The sequence below is a fragment of the Macrotis lagotis genome, chromosome 5, assembly GCF_037893015.1.
Source record: "Macrotis lagotis isolate mMagLag1 chromosome 5, bilby.v1.9.chrom.fasta, whole genome shotgun sequence".
Classification (NCBI taxonomy): Eukaryota; Metazoa; Chordata; class Mammalia; order Peramelemorphia; family Peramelidae; genus Macrotis; species Macrotis lagotis.
In genome coordinates, this window is record NC_133662.1 from 20687831 (window position 1) to 20703345 (window position 15515).

At 49.4% G+C, this 15515-nt stretch overlaps 1 protein-coding gene across 2 annotated transcripts; it reads left to right on the forward strand.

Moving 5' to 3' along the window:
* The first annotated feature begins 2737 nt into the window (after positions 1-2737).
* SRF (serum response factor) lies at positions 2738-13583 on the forward strand. Of its 2 annotated transcripts, none has more exons than XM_074237003.1 (7): positions 2738-3280; positions 5526-5792; positions 7189-7450; positions 8448-8585; positions 10003-10194; positions 10374-10450; positions 11084-13583. In XM_074237003.1, exons 1-7 carry the CDS (start codon positions 2753-2755, stop codon positions 11180-11182), a joined length of 1563 nt encoding a protein of 520 aa, XP_074093104.1. In that variant the 5' UTR covers positions 2738-2752; the 3' UTR covers positions 11183-13583. The 2 variants fall into 2 exon arrangements, with proteins under 2 accessions (XP_074093104.1, XP_074093105.1); XM_074237004.1 differs by having other exon boundaries at positions 8466-8585.
* The last annotated feature ends 1932 nt before the right edge of the window (positions 13584-15515 follow it).

Sequence of the window (15515 nt, forward strand, 5' to 3'; positions counted from 1 at the left end):
TAGATATATACCACCCATATAGTGTAGTGAAAAGAGCACTAAATGCAGGAATCAGAAGACCTGAGTCCAAAACTTTCCATAATACATACATATTTTATGACAACCTTGGGCAAGTCTTTTATCATCTCTGGGCTTCATTTCTTCTGTAAAATGGCCTCTGAGAACCCTTCCAGTTTTAATTCTTTGATTCTGCTGCTCTCTATTGAAAAACTTCACTTTAACTAAAGAGGCAAAGTGGGTTGAACAGGGAAGTGTCAACATTCTCTCATTTTCTAGCTTAAAGCTGAGAATCCCAACCTTGGTTTAGAAAAGGGGTTAAAACATATCAGACTGGGGTTGCTCAGTGGTGCAGTGGATAGAGCACCTGCCCTGGAATCAGGAGTACCTGAGTTCAAATCCGGCCTCAGACACTTAATATAGGGGAATTACCTAGCTGTGTGGCCTTGGGCAAGCCACTTAACCCCATTTCCTTGTAAAAAACAAAACCTAAAAAAAAAATCAGACTAAGGTGGGTAATAACTTCCATTTATACAAGCTTTAAAGAACCCTGTTAGATTTTGCTTCATTGTCTCCATATTACAAATCAGAAAGCTGGTATTCAGAGACTTTGACCTAAAGTTTTCTGACTTCTCAAATCCAGGACTTTCTACTGTAACAGAATTGAATGAGAGAACTGGGAGGTTAGAGAAAGGCCTAGGCTTGTGGCTTGGGCCAGACATGAGTATTGTTTGGTTTTCTGTTCCCAAAGTCATAAATGAATCTCTAGTCCCATATATTTCTAAATATTACCTTATGGATCCCCGCCTCTTACCAAGGTAATTTTTAGAGGTAAAAGTTGAACTCAAATCTCAGCTTGCTTCAAGAAACTTAGTTATGGTTTGAGGCTGTTGATGAAATCAAATCTTTTCATGCGTTGAAGAATATTATGTGTTGGTATTTTTTTACTTTTTTCCTAAAAATATCTGGTGACTCAAGGTTGGAGAGGAGTACTAGGATTATGATTTTTTTTGTGTTGGTATTGTGGGGTCTGATAAGTCCATGTTCATTTATCAATTAACCAATGTTATTAATTGCTAGGAGCTACAAGATATAGAGAATTAAACAATTCCTCCACTCCGTTGGAATTCAGTGGAATACAGCACGAGTCAAAAGAGCTTTGCTCTTTACATTAAGTATGATACTTCCTCCCTTGTGCCTCCACTGTCCGTAAAAAGAGGGGGAAGGAGCCCAAGGGCTCTAAATAAATGATCTCCAAAAATCCCTTCCAGTTCTAATTCCTATAGATCACATTCTAGTTAGTTTTCATATTTCCTATGAAAAGACTAGGGAGCTGATCATAATTCTTTTTTATTCTCCCTACTTTCAAAAGCTCTTCCATCTGATGTTTGGGGGAGACTAAACAAAGGTTCATTCCTCAGTAAGACTGATTGCACACATAACTCTGAAACTTCTCCCGGCCTCATCTTGGTGGAAGTTGTGGTTTCAAACACCCAAACTTCTCCCCTCCCCCCCCAAAATGCAAGTCAAGAGTCCAGATGCCATAAACCAGGGACTTAAACCTCTGTGCCTCGGTTTTCTTATTTGTAAAATGAAAGGCCTGGATTTGTCCTGTTTGGCTCTTCTATAGCTAAATAATCAGGTGTCCCTTTCTTCCTGATGTCCTGTGATTCTTCCCAAAGATCTTCCTTTGCCCCCCCCAAGTGGAAGTTGATGGATGGAAAGCTGGCCCTGTAAATGAATTGCCTTCATTAAGAGGGAGATCGGGATAGAATGTTTGAGGTCTGGGCACCTGGGGTCAAGGCCGGCGCACAGCCCCCCGCTTCTGTTCACCACCTCCGGAATGCTTTCCATTGTGCCTCTTCCAGTACGTTTGGCCCCCCGCGCGGTCCTCACCGATCCGATCCAGCGTGTTGTGCCCCTTCTGGGTTCCAATTTCCTTTCCTTCCCTCCCCGGGATGTACGTTCTAGCCCACTTCATCTCCCGGGCTTCCCTCCGCCCCTTCCACCCCATCCTTGGGTTCTCTCACCACCACCCCCCCCCCCCCCCCCCCGCCGTCCGGAGGGGGCGGAAACCCTCCTCTCTCCAGGAGCCTGTCTCTTTAAGAGACGCCGGAGCCTCCGAACTCCGCGCCTCGGCCTGACGCTAGAATGACAGCAGCTGGCCCGGTATGCCAATGCAAATGAACAACCTCCCCCCCCTAAGGCGGGCCAATGGGAAGCGGAGGTGCCGGAACCGCCGACCAATAGGGCGGGGGCGCTGGGGCTCACCATATAAGGAGCGGCCTCGCCATAAAAGGAAACATTGTATCTCTTTATATGGGGGGAAGGGTCGGGGGATCCCTCCGCCGACAGCGCGTGGTCCCGGCCCCCTCCGCCCTCCCGCCCGCCGCCGCCGCCGCCGCCGCCGCTGCCGCCGCCGCCGCTGCCGCCGCCGCCGCCGCCTCCAGCAGCTGCCGCCTGGGCCCCAGCCCCCGGGGGCACGTTGACGGCCGCGGGGCGCGCCGCCCAAGCTCTCGGACAGGGGGCGCTGCACGCGGCCTGGGGCAGCCCGGGCCACCGGGGCAGGAGCGCGAGGGCCCGGAGCGGGCCGTGCCAGGGGCCCCGGGCTCGCGGCGGCGGCGGCGGCGGCGGCGGCGGGAGCAGGAGCAGCGGCGGCGGCGGCCGAGTCGGGGCGGGGAGCGGAGACCGATGGCGGCGGCGGCGGCGGCGGCAGCCCCGGCCCCGCGCTGATTGCCCGCCCGTCCCGAGCGCCATGTTACCGAGCCAGGCCGGGGCCGCGGCGGCGCTGGGCCGGGGCTCGGCCCTGGCGGGCGGCCTGGGCCGGGCCCCGACGGGGCGGCCGGGCGGCGGGCCCCGCGGGGCCAACGGGGGCCGCGGCCCCGGGAACGGCGCGGGGCTGGGGCCCGGCCGCCTGGAGCGGGAGGCGGCGGCGGCCGCGGCGGCGGCGGCGGCGGCGGCGGCGGCCACGGGGACCCTGTACAGCGGCAGCGAGGGCGACTCCGAGTCCGGCGACGAGGAGGAGCTGGGCGCCGAGCGGCGCGGCCTCAAGCGCGGCCTGAGCGACATGGAACTCGGCGTGGTGGTCGGCGGCTCCGAGGCGGCGGCGGCGGCCGTGGCGGCGGCGGCGGCCGGGGGCTACGGCCCGGTGAGCGGCGCCGTGAGCGGGGCCAAGCCGGGCAAGAAGACCCGCGGCCGCGTGAAGATCAAGATGGAGTTCATCGACAACAAGCTGCGGCGCTACACGACCTTCAGCAAGCGGAAGACGGGCATCATGAAGAAGGTAGCCGCGCCGCCGGCCACCGGGAGCCGGCGGGGGAGGGGGCGCCGCGGGCGGGCCCGGGATGAATGGGAGGTGGTGCGGCGGGCGGCGCGCTGCGGGCCCGGGAGACCCGGCCCGCGGGGAGGAGGAGGAGGAGGAGGAGGAGGACGGCGCCCCGCGCCCCGCGCCCGGGGGAGGCTGCCGGGAAGCGCGGCCCGGGCAGGGCGGGCACCGAGGCGAAGAAGGGACCGGGCGAGGAGAGCTGCCGCAGCGGTCCGCCTCCCCGGCAAGCCAAGACCCCCCGAGCGGACAGCGGCCCCGCGGGGCCGGGGAGGTAGGGCCATGGCCGGCTGGAGAGCCAGCTGGCGCTCTGCTTCAGAGACAGACTTACGTGCACATGGCTGGGGAGAGCTCTGATAGCACAGACTGGGAAAGAGGCAGAGGTGTATAGCTCTGGTGAGTGGGGTGAGGAAGAGTACCAGCTCCAGGGGCGATGAAGGCTGGCACAAAACGGAGATCCACGAGCATTGGGAGGGAAAGTGGAGAAGCATGGGGGAGGGGAAGCCCCCCCGGACCTTAAGAAGAAAGACTGTCCAGTTTTCCAGAGAAAGTGAGAATTCTGAGGGAAAGCTGGCTGATGGATCGTACTGCACCTGAACATTGAAATCCCAATTCCCCTCAACACTTTTACTCTCTTTTGTGGAAGAGGGCCTAAGTTTCCTATGCTCTCCAACATGGTAAAAAGTGGGTGGGAAGAGGAGGAGTCTAAATTGTTAATTGAGGTTCAGGAGATTTCTTTCCGGTGAGAGAGGAATAGGTTCTTTTTTGTTTGTTTGTCTTTTTGGTTTTAGATTTTTCAGGGCAAGGGGGGTTAAGTGGCTTGCCCAAGGCCTCACGGCTAGGTAATCATTAAGTGTCTGAGGCCAGATTTGAACTCAGGTACTCCGAATAGGTTCTTGAAGAAAGAAAAGATGTCAGAACCTTGGAAGGTACTATCCTTGTATCTGACCAGTGCCGAAAATAGCATTGTGCTGTTGCTCTTACCCCCCCCCCCCCCCAAAGATGTGGAAGACCTAAACTAGAATGTAGCTGTGGAGCTGGCTTCTTGAGAGACTCCAATCCTTGGCACAAGCACAGTGATCGATAAGGGGAGCCTCACCTCCCACTGAAATACAGATGCTTGGAAATTGAGCTATGAGCTGTAAAAGGTTCCTGAATTGAGAGGAAGATTATTGTTGGTTGGTATGTTCAGGGGCTTGATATAAGGCTAAGCAGAGCAATGATCAAAGAGGCAATTTGGTGTCCAACAAACAGATGAGCACCAGATAGGAATTCCAAAAACCCAGATGAAAGTTCTTATTCTTTCATGAAATAGCTGGATGGTCACTTCAGACAAATCAGTTCTTCTCTGGCCTCTGATAGTCTTCCTCTCCAGAATGAGGGGATGGGACAAAATTAGATTTATTTCCAAGATCTCTTTCAACTCTGAACATTCTTTATTTTGAATTAACTCCTCAAAATGGGGGAGAAGGAAGATCAATGCAATTAATGGCAACTAACCATTACTGTTAGGATTCAGGAGATAAAGGAAGGGTGATGGCATTAAAAGTCCTGCCAAGAGTGAGAAAGGGCATGACACAAGTATGGATCCTGGGACAGATCATGTTGGACAGGAAGGTGACTTCAGCTGTTTGTAGAAATCCCAGACACATGTTTCTTCCTAGTGCCCTGCTTGCCTTTCAAAACAGTGGGCATATAAAAAGTTGGGGGGGGAGGTAAAAAGAGAATGTGAGATTGTATGTGTGTGTGTGTGTGTGTGTGTGTGTGTACACATATGCACACTCACCCCTAAGCCTCCCAGCAGCTATGCTTGTAGGACCCTGAATGTGACCAAATGGATAAGAGAGTAGCTGTACTGGGCTCCTTCTCCCCTAGAGTTGACATAGGTCATCAAGAGGGACCTGGAACCTATAACTAAGCTAGGGTATTGGTTATATTGCCCTGAGGATGATTGGGGGGGGAGATACTTAGTTGAAGTATGGGGCATGGATCTATATGTCTTAAATGTGCTGCCTTTATAGTTCAACTTCTAATGTTCTCAGAAATCTGATCGAAACTCAAGTCAGCATGGAGTCTTAAGGCCTAGGTCATTATATAATCCATTCCAGTATCTCAGAGGAGCATAGAGTTAAGAAGTTTTTGAGGGTCTCATAGGGGTACTCCCACCCTTTTACTGACAACACTTACTTCCTCCTTTCACTTCCAGGCCTATGAGCTATCTACACTGACAGGAACACAGGTTTTGCTACTTGTGGCCAGTGAAACGGGACATGTATACACCTTTGCCACTCGAAAACTGCAGCCCATGATCACCAGTGAGACTGGTAAGGCACTGATCCAGACTTGCCTCAACTCGCCAGATTCACCACCTCGCTCAGACCCCACCACAGACCAGCGAATGAGTGCTACAGGCTTTGAAGAGACAGACCTCACCTACCAGGTGTCTGAGTCTGACAGCAGTGGTGAGACGAAGGTGTGCACATGGTGGACTACCTCTTGGAGGGGAGAAGGAAGGGGGAAAAAAAGGCATAATAATGTAGGGAGGGACTGGGCTAGTGCTCCCCCCAGCCTGAAGGACAGGTGCCCAGTTCCCACTGTCTGAGCTGGAGCCCAGCCCCCTGATAAGCGGGTGGCCTCCGTGCCCATATAAGGCATGCTCCGGCTCCACATGAGCCTCCTCCCGCCCGCCCGGCTGCCTGCCTGGCAGGGGCCCTTGCATTCCTCCAGCCAGCTGTCTCCCCACTGGGGGTGGGGGTGGGGGTGGGGGTGTAGCTGAATCCTGCCTGACTGTGTGGGTTAGGAGGCCAGCATTCACCGGTCCCAGGATGATCCTGGGAACCCGGCATACCTCATGCCTGGCTGGCTTAGCGGCAGACTGACTACCTATCCAGCCTGCCCTGCCAAGCATGTCACTAAGCGTGGTGGGGTGGGGCCATTCACTAGCCACTGTCTGGGTCACCCCCTGTCCCGCCCCTCCTTTTTCCCTCCCTTCCCCCATTTGGGGGAATGGGCTGGGCTTTCTCCCTTTAGTCATCAGCAGCTCCGCCCTCTTGTGGTCTTCAGCCAAGCCCTCCAACTCTCTTAGCAACACCTCCACCAATGGGTGGCCACAGACAGGCAGTTTACTTCCACATACAGCCTGGTCTCTAATCCATCCTACAGATCTTGGTTCTTGTCTGTCACTGGGCAGTCAGGATCCCTTTCTCCTCTTCCTCTTCCTGTTCCTCCTCCCCCTGCTACAAGCCCTTGTACTTTTCTGAGGACAGAAGAGACTGGCCTGCTATATCTCTACCTATAACTGGGGCTTTTTCCTCCAGCACATGTGTGTTGGGAGTGGATGGCCAAAAGATTAGGTGTTATTTTGGTGGAAAGGAAACAGGCACTCAGACTGAATTGCTGTTTCCTCACTGTCCCTGCCAGTGGGATCTTGAGTACTTCTTTGGAATAGGACTCCTCTTCTCTGGAGCTAGGGAGTGAGAGCTAGCATCTGTCTGCCTCACTTTCCTCACCTAAGGAATGGGGATAATGATAGCACCTATACCTCCTTGGGTGCTTGTGAGGCTCTAATGAGAAGTGCTTCGCAAACCTTAATGTTTTATAAATCATCATCATCATCATCTGTCATTATCAGTCAGACCTTTGTTTTAGATTTTTTCAACTTTAAAACTTGAAGGGACTTTAGAGACTACTAGTTTAAACTCATTTTATGGTTAGGCCTGCTGGGGTCCAAAGTGATTGTCCTTCTTAACTGAGCATTGCTACTGGGGACCTAATGCTCAGGGATATTGGGGGTCGTGTTTCAGTGACAGGTCATGATGGGTAGGATCATCTGATCTAGGCTCACAGCCCCATCCTTGCCCTGGCTGTAGGATACACTGAAGCCAGTGTTCACAGTCACCAACCTGCCGGGTACAACTTCTACCATCCAGACGGCACCCAGCACCTCTACAACCATGCAAGTCAGCAGCGGCCCCTCCTTCCCAATCACCAACTACCTGGCACCTGTCTCCGCTAGCGTCAGCCCCAGTGCTGTCAGCAGTGCCAATGGGACTGTGCTGAAGAGTACAGGCAGTGGTCCTGTCTCCTCCGGAGGCCTCATGCAGTTGCCCACCAGCTTCACCCTCATGCCTGGTGAGTGTTGAGAGGAGCAGAATTGATGGGTTTTTTCCTACTTCCCACTTTATGCTTGGTGCCTTGAAGAGCAAGCCAGTTCTGAGAGTAGGGTTGGCACAAGAAGATCTTTTCCACAAGAGAAAGGGAGCAAATAGTAGCAGCAAGGACTAGGCCTGACTTAAAACCTCTTATGTCCCATTCATTGGCAGGTGCTCCCCTCCCTGTTAGGAAAGCTACCACCTTACTCTGGCAGGGACAGCTGCCTTCACTTGCCTTATCTAGTCAACCAAGCCCTGCTGCTTCCAGCTGTGATGGGGACAGCTTTCCCACCCATGTTGATGGGCAGAACTAGCCTTGTCCTAGGTGAGGGCCTGTGACCAGGCAGGGGAATGGAGTAGAGAGATCTAGAGCAGGGGTAGAAGTCTAGGGGGAAGAGAGAGTTCAAACTACTCCAATTCAGACCTCTGGTAGTACCATTTTCAATTCACCAATTCCTCAGTTCCTACTGGGTGCAGTTCCTTTTAGGAATAAGGAAATAAGATGTAGCTTCCATCCACAGTTAGTACATGTCAGCTATGTTAGAGAAGTACCCAATGAAAGTGTTACTGAGGTTGGAGGGGAAGGGGAGATAGTCTACTTAGTGATCAGAGGGCAGGAAAGGAATGTTCTAGGGAATACTGTTAACAGAATAACAAGGAAGGGAAGCAGGGGACCAGTTGTTCTGTGTTGAGAAATAGTGTGCTGAGAAAAAGAGAGATTACTTGATTATGAAAGGCTTTGAATGCCAATCTACAGGGTTTATTTAAAATCTGTGTGTGTGTGTGTGAGAGAGAGAGAGAGAAATAGAAGCACATTCATTCTATAGCACCACAAGGCAGTAGTGCTATATTCAGTGGGGGTAGAGGGGAAAATGAAGAGTGAGAAAGGAACTATGTCAGACCATAGAAACTGGGTGTGCTTTGGAAGTCCATTGGTGTCTGAGACTTGCATCCTAGCTGGGATAAACCATGAGTAGGGTCTCTGTTTCTGACAGGTGGAGCTGTGGCCCAGCAGGTTCCAGTCCAGGCCATTCAAGTTCACCAGGCCCCTCAACAGACGTCTCCCTCTAGTGACAGCAGCACAGACCTCACACAAACCTCCTCCAGTGGGACAGGTAGGGTTCAGATCTTTGCTCTTCCTTTTCCCCAAGGAATAGATATGAGACCCTGACAAAGCCTTTGCTTATAGGTAGTTCTTGAGACTTTATCCTTACACCTGAGAACTGTGGTGGGGAAAGTGGGCTGTTTCTTCCTTTTGTAAGGGGACAAGAATGGAAGAAGGTTTTGAAACTTTCTCTTGTTTGGCATCAGAGTAGACTAGACCTAGACTGGAAGACTATAGAACAGTACAGTTGAAATTAGCAGAGGATAAGTAGAGGAGAACAAGAAGGGGGGGGCAGGGAATTTGTATGAGGTTGGACAGTTATCAGTATCCATCTCTGTATGGTGCTGTACCAGGGATTGGATTCCCTGAAGTGTATAGAAACCCTATGTATTGAGCTCTTCCAAGACTGTTCTATGATGAATAAAATGAAGTTAAATGAAACACATTTCTATTTCCAGGAACTTATGACCCAGTCAAGAAACAAGACATATATACAGATATATAGAGCATAGTATGAGAGCCAGATAGAGAATCCTTTAAGGCACATGGCTTGTGGTTGGATCAGGGCATGAATCGGAGGAATTGCAGATGTAGAGTTGAGCCTTGAAGGCTAGGTAGAATTTCAACTGGCAGTTGATAGGATGGAAGACTTTCTGGGCATGCCTCCAGTTACTTCAAGAGTAACATGAAGTTCTGGGGCAGCTAGGTAGTGCAGTGGATAGAGCACCGGGCCTGGAGTCAGGAGTACCTGAGTTCAAATCTGGCCTCAGATACTTATTAATTACCTAGCTGTGTGGCCTTGGGTAAGCCACTTAACCCCATTTGCCTTGCAAAAACCTTAAAAAAAAAAGTAACATGAAGTTCTTAAGATGAAATGTATTAGAATTCTCCTTGATTTAAAAGATAAGTGCAACAGCTGCATATTTAGTGAATGGGGAATGAGAACAAACAGCATGGCCTTCTAACTCCAGAGGAGTTTATTGAGATTTTTCAGTGTATGAAATCAGTTTAAACAGGTGTGGCTCCTACTTAGGGAATGGGGGTGGTTCATAGTCTTAAAACAAGCCCATGAGCAGATGGGCAGAATAGCTAGCTTGAAAATGGTGATAAAATTCGTGTTGATTATTTTAGAATTTAAAATAGACTTTCTGAATAAGATTTAGGTATTGATGTTGCATTTGGGTAAAAGAATAATCACGGGAAAAAGAGGCTGATTAAAGCTTTATCATTAAGTTGAACATAGGTGGTTCCTGTCTCTGAACTTCCAGGGTAATTATGTCTGTCTTCTTCCTTATTTTCCAATCCTTTGTTGGAGGATCCTTTCTGCCTGGGAATATGTATGGGGATAGGCCAGAAGAAATGGGGGTAAGAGAGAAAATGCCTTTTCTTAGCCAGATTCTTGTGACACTCAATTATCTGCTTACCAGTGACACTGCCCGCTACCATTATGACTTCATCCGTGCCCACCACAGTGGGAGGTCATATGATGTACCCCAGCTCCCATGCAGTGATGTACGCCCCCACCCCAGGACTGGCTGATGGCAGCCTCACCGTGCTCAATGCCTTCTCCCAGGCGCCTTCTGCCATGCAAGTTTCCCACGGACAGGTCCAGGAACAAGGTAAATTATGTTATGGGGGAGGAGGAGAAGAATGAGCAAGGAAGGCTTTCCCCATTCTCTGAAAGGTGGTCTTGACCACAGACACTGGGTGGCTTATTCAATTCACTAATTGCTGCCCTGCCCCCAGAAGCTTCTATGTTAAGACCTTTGACCTCAGCCCCTGTGTTTTTCTGATTCAGGTGGAGTCCCCCAGGTGTTCCTGACTGCACCCTCAGGAACTGTGCAAATCCCAGTGTCTGCTGTTCAGCTTCATCAGGTAGTTGGATGGGGTACCTTTCTTCAGTCCTACTACAATCATAGTCATCATTCACATTTCTTGAACACACTTAGCTGTTGTGGTTGTGGTGGTTATCATTTGGGGGAGGGCAGCTTTTTTGAATCAGATTGAGAATTCATCATCAGTGTAGGAATTTCCCAATGAAGAATCTCCATGTGCCAATTCAGATCAGTAACTGTTCTGCAGCTAGTATACTCTAAGCTAGTTACTTGGGACACTAAGGGGTTGGTGATTTGTCCAGGGTCACCAGTCACTGGTAGAGGTGGGTGGTCTTTCTGACTCTATCTCCCACACTGTGCTTCCATTCTGTACTGTCCATACAGCAGCCTAGGAGGGACTCTGCCCAAGGGATGGGTACTATGGGTGTTTTACACATGAGGGGGCAGGTTCAGAAAAGTTGCAGAGATGTCAAGGGTCAGAACTAGAAAGCAAACTCGGGGCTTCTGCCTCTAAAGATAAGAGTGAAGTCCTTCGTATTACATAGTCCCTCATTGTCTCCTACCTTGGCACTGGAGCAAGATGAAGCTCTTCTACTAGAGACTCTTTTACCTTCTGTTGAATAAGTTTAAAGCATGCATTGCCTTCATTCCTCCCCTTCTTCCCTTCCTACAGATGGCAGTTATTGGGCAGCAGGCGGGCAGCAGCAGTAATTTGACAGAACTACAGGTGGTGAACCTAGATGCAACATCGCACAGCACCAAGAGTGAATGAGTAGCCCTGCCAACCCTGGACTGATAGATGGACGGCCTCACTTATTTATTGTTGCCTTTTTCACGTTTTCTTTACACACACGTTGACAGGCCGCAGAGGGAGGCAGGGAGGAGAGAGGGGCCACCACAGGACTTCACCCTCTCACTCCAGCCAAAGAAATGGACTTGCCTGCCCTCCACCCTTTTCCTCCCTCTCTCCCATCCTGGTTCCACCTCTCATTTCTGTTTACTGTGGGGCTGCCTTGCTTCCCCCCTTGCAGCTTGGCTCAATGTTTGCCACAAGTATTAACTATGCCCAATGGGACCGTGCCCCCTCCTTCCCTCTGTGGGACCGGTGGTTACTAGGGTACTGCATCCTTCTAAGGAAGCAGCTTGGAAGTTCTGCCTTCAACCTCCTTGCTGTTCTTGGGTTAGCACTGTGTCTGCCATAGCTGGGTGAGAGACCACCTTCCCTCAGAGCCAACTGTGTTGCTGGGGAACCATGTTCCCATCCCCTCAATCCCATTAGCTCCCAGCAGTTGGGCCTATGCACGGGGCAAATGTCCATGGCCAGTGGGCACACTGCCTCCATCCCTTGCCACTTGTGCCACAGTGGCTTCTGGGATGGAAGGAATGGCCTGGATCCCCTTTCATCCCCACTTACCCCCCCCTGCTGCTTTACTTAAGGTTTAATTTTGAACCTTTTATTTGAGAGGAGACAAGTGAAAACAAATCTATAAATATATATTTTTAAAATATTTAACTTTTTTTTATGGCGTTTTTCTCATTATCCCACCACCACGTTTTTCCTTCCTTTTCCCCTTTTCCTCCTCCTCTTCCCATCCTCTTCCCTGGGGAAATGCTGTTGGCTTCCCCAGGACTGGTTGGGCTATAGGAGGTAGAGCCATCCTGTGATCTCCAGGATCATCCCACCAGTATGGAAGGGTAAAAGATGCTTTGGAATCTTAACAGATCCTGTGTATAAGTCAGGAAGATGTGGGGAAAGGGCCCCTTCGGCCATGCCTCAAAAGAGCAGAGAAGGTTCTCCACTGGCTCTGGACCTCGTCTGCCCTTTAGTGTTGAGTGAGACTGTTTCTAGGGAGCAGAGAAGGGGGTCCAGCTTCTAGGATCAGGGTTTGTGGGGACCTGGCCCAACCCCACTCTGGCAGAGGCCCTGGATTTTGTTTGTGCCATGTGTATGGGAGTTTTGGCCATGTATTCCATCAGGCCTCAGCTGCCTGGGACAAGTTGCAGTGTGCAGTGGTGGGAATTGGGGATGGGGTGGTGGGGATTGGGACTGACTAGTAGAGTTGGGAAGCAGCTCAAGAGATCGATGCAGTACCGGGGAGCCAGAGAAGGGCAGCTCTCCCAGGGAGTGAGCAGCTACTGTAACTTTTTAAATTTAAGACAAAAAAGCCTTGAAGAAAATGACTTTATTTTTCTAAGTGTAACCTCAGTATTTATGTATTTCTTACAGGGGCCGTGCCCCACCCCCCCCTCTACCCCCCATTAGGCGGATGTGCAGGGTAGGCCAGCATTATTAGCAGAGGGTTTTGTACCCAGTGAACCTGCTCTCCTCTATTACCTGTATTCTGAGCATTTGGTTTTCCAGAAGCGGGGAACTGCAGTTGAGTTGGGGTTTTTTGGTTTAACCCTTCTTTGACTGCTTTTAATTCAGTGAAAAATAACCCTGCCTTGACAGCTTGGTGGTGGGATGCAGAGTCTCTGCTCACAGCCCAGATCTCAAGGGGATTGATTTACCAACAAACTAAAGAGCCCTGTAATCTGCTTTTCTCCATGCTCTCTTTCCCAAATCTGGGGTGCTGGAGTGGGAGCCACCATACTGAAATTTCCCACAAAACCTGGTTGGTGGGGCAGATGGATAATACTGGATGGGTTGCAAGGATGGGTCACGGCTGGTGTCTGGGACTAGGAATTGCCTCTCAGAGTCAGGGATTGGGGGAGTTAGGGACTCAGGTCTGTAATGTGCCCAGCCTCTCTTCTCTGAATTGCAGCCATGTCCTCCTAGGACCCACCTTGTCTCTCCTTGGGAAGAGAGCTTTATTTCCATCATCTCCCCAAAGAAGGCAAGATCCAGTGAGATAAGGTTAAGTGCTTATAATGTTTATGTGAGCGCAGCCTTGTAAGAACATGTGTGCTTCAGGGATGAGATGGCATTTCTTGTGTGGTGACCCTTAGCTTTCCCCCTCCTCTGGCGGCTCTGGGTGTGTGAGTGTGTGGGTGTGTGGGTGTGTGTATGTGTGATGAGTGTGTGGCGTGTGTTTGAGTGTCAGTGGTTTCTACATCCCTGGGGTGCTGACCCAGGATTTCATGGACATGATCACAGTCCTCTATGTACAGAGCTTTCTTTTGTATTAAAAAAAAAATACTCTTTCAATAAATGTATCATTTTGTGCACAGAATCTGGAGTCTTGGTTCTTTTTTTTTTCTTAGTGCCGATAGCTATACTCCAGACCTTTAAATGAGAGGTGTTAAGTGGTGGTGATTTTTTTTTCTTTTAAAAGTTAATCAGGAGGGGTGGCTAGGTGGCGCAGTGGATAAAGCACCGGCGCAGGAGTCAGGAGTACCTGGGTTCAAATGCAGTTTCAGACACTTAATAATTACCTAGCTGTGTGGCCTTGGGCAAACCACTTAATCCCCAGTTGCCTTGCAAAAAAAACCCCTAAAAAATATAATAAAAATTAATTGGGGCAGCTAGGTGACATAGTGGATAGAGCACCAGCCCTGGAGTCAGGAGTACCTGAGTTCAAATCCAGCCTCAGACAATAATTACCTAGCTGTGTAGCCTTGGGCAAGCCACTTAACCCCCATTTGCCTTGAAAAAACCTAAAAAAAAAATTAATCTAAAAAATATTGATCTTATAAAGTCAATTTCAGTTCCCAATATATCTCTCAATTCCCATAAATCCATCCACTGTACAAATAAAAATAAAAAAGATAATACAAAATAAACCATGGCAATTAGATATAGGGTACTCTTCCAAACCCATAGTCCCTCACCACTGCAAAGAAGGGAAAAGAGGTATAATAAATTTTTATTTCTATAGCCAAGATTGGTCATTTCCCAGTATGAGTTGGTATTGTTGGCAAAAAAGAGTCCAGTACTGGGTTGGGGAGGGCCTAGGGGCTGGTGTCTGGAATGGAGAGGACAATTTGAGTTTCCTAGGCTCGGGCTGGTGGATAGAGGAGCTGAGTTCATATTTGACTTTAAGACACTAGCTGTGCGAACCCTGGGCAAATCAACCTGACTGCCTGTTTCCTTAACTAAAATGAGGATGAAATGAGAATATTTGTAAAAAGTGTTTGGCACAATGCCTAGTATACATAGTGGGCATCATGTAAATACTTATCTTTATACTCCCCTCCCCCTTTGGGAAAGATGGAATTTTTAAAGTTGGAGGAGGGAATAGAAAATTAAAGAGATGGGAAAATAACATGGACTCAAAAATAGCATTTGGGGACAAAGTAAGGGTTGGAGAGGGGTTCTGAAATAAGATTTACGGAACCAATGAAAAAGCATCTCAATATTTCAAAAGATCCAAGATGTAACGTAGACTACAATGCAGCCATACCTTCTTTGTGTCCTACAGAGGATCTGCTCCAGATGGGGGGAGACTTTCCAAGGGATCTAAGTGCAATATGTGAGCTGTCCCTCATTCAGAACAGGAAGATAGACTTATTCTGATACATGTTCTAATAAAGTTTTATACACTTTTTTTTTTAACTGAAGTCATCTCTGGAAACATGTTGCAACCTAACTGGCCCTAATAATGGATTTTTTTTTTTTTAGGTTTTTACAAGGCAAATGGGGTTAAGTGGTTTGCCCAAGGCCATACAGCTAGGTAACTAAGTGTCTGAGGCCAGATTGTCTGAGGCTGGATTTGAACTCAGGTACTCCTGACTCCAGAGCAGGTGCTCTATCCACTGTGCCACCTAGCCGCCCCCTCTTCTTTGCCTTTTACAGTCACCCAGTTCTTTGGAGACTAGTATCCAAACTACTAAATTTGTTGATAATGGAGGAGGGCTCAGAAGAAAAAATAGGATTCAAGAAGTAAATGCAGATAAAGGCTCAGAAATAAAAGTCAAACAAATGAAGATAGATTCTTTCTTCCTCCCAACATCCTGAAACCTTAGGATCTGGACCTGCACAGGTCAGCATTTAAAGTTTTAGTGAGTTAACCCAGAAGACTGTAATATGAAAGGAAGAGAATAAGCCTACTGCCTATTGTGTGCCAGTCAGAGAGCAAGTGTTTTACAAATATTTCATTTGATGCTCACAACAACTCTTAATATTCCTCATTTTACAAATGGAGAATAAGTGTTTTATAAATATC

What these genes read in the sequence shown, in the direction of transcription:
- SRF (XM_074237003.1), top strand. Translation starts at nt 2,753, where the DNA reads ATGTTACCGAGCCAGGCCGGGGCCGCGGCGGCGCTGGGCCGGGGCTCG. An exon ending in CAGCTTCACCCTCATGCCTG is followed by an intron (nt 7,451 to 8,447) that starts GTGAGTGTTGAG and finishes AACCATGAGTAG; the next exon opens with GGTCTCTGTTTCTGACAGGT. An exon ending in AACCTCCTCCAGTGGGACAG is followed by an intron (nt 8,586 to 10,002) that starts GTAGGGTTCAGA and finishes TCTGCTTACCAG; the next exon opens with TGACACTGCCCGCTACCATT.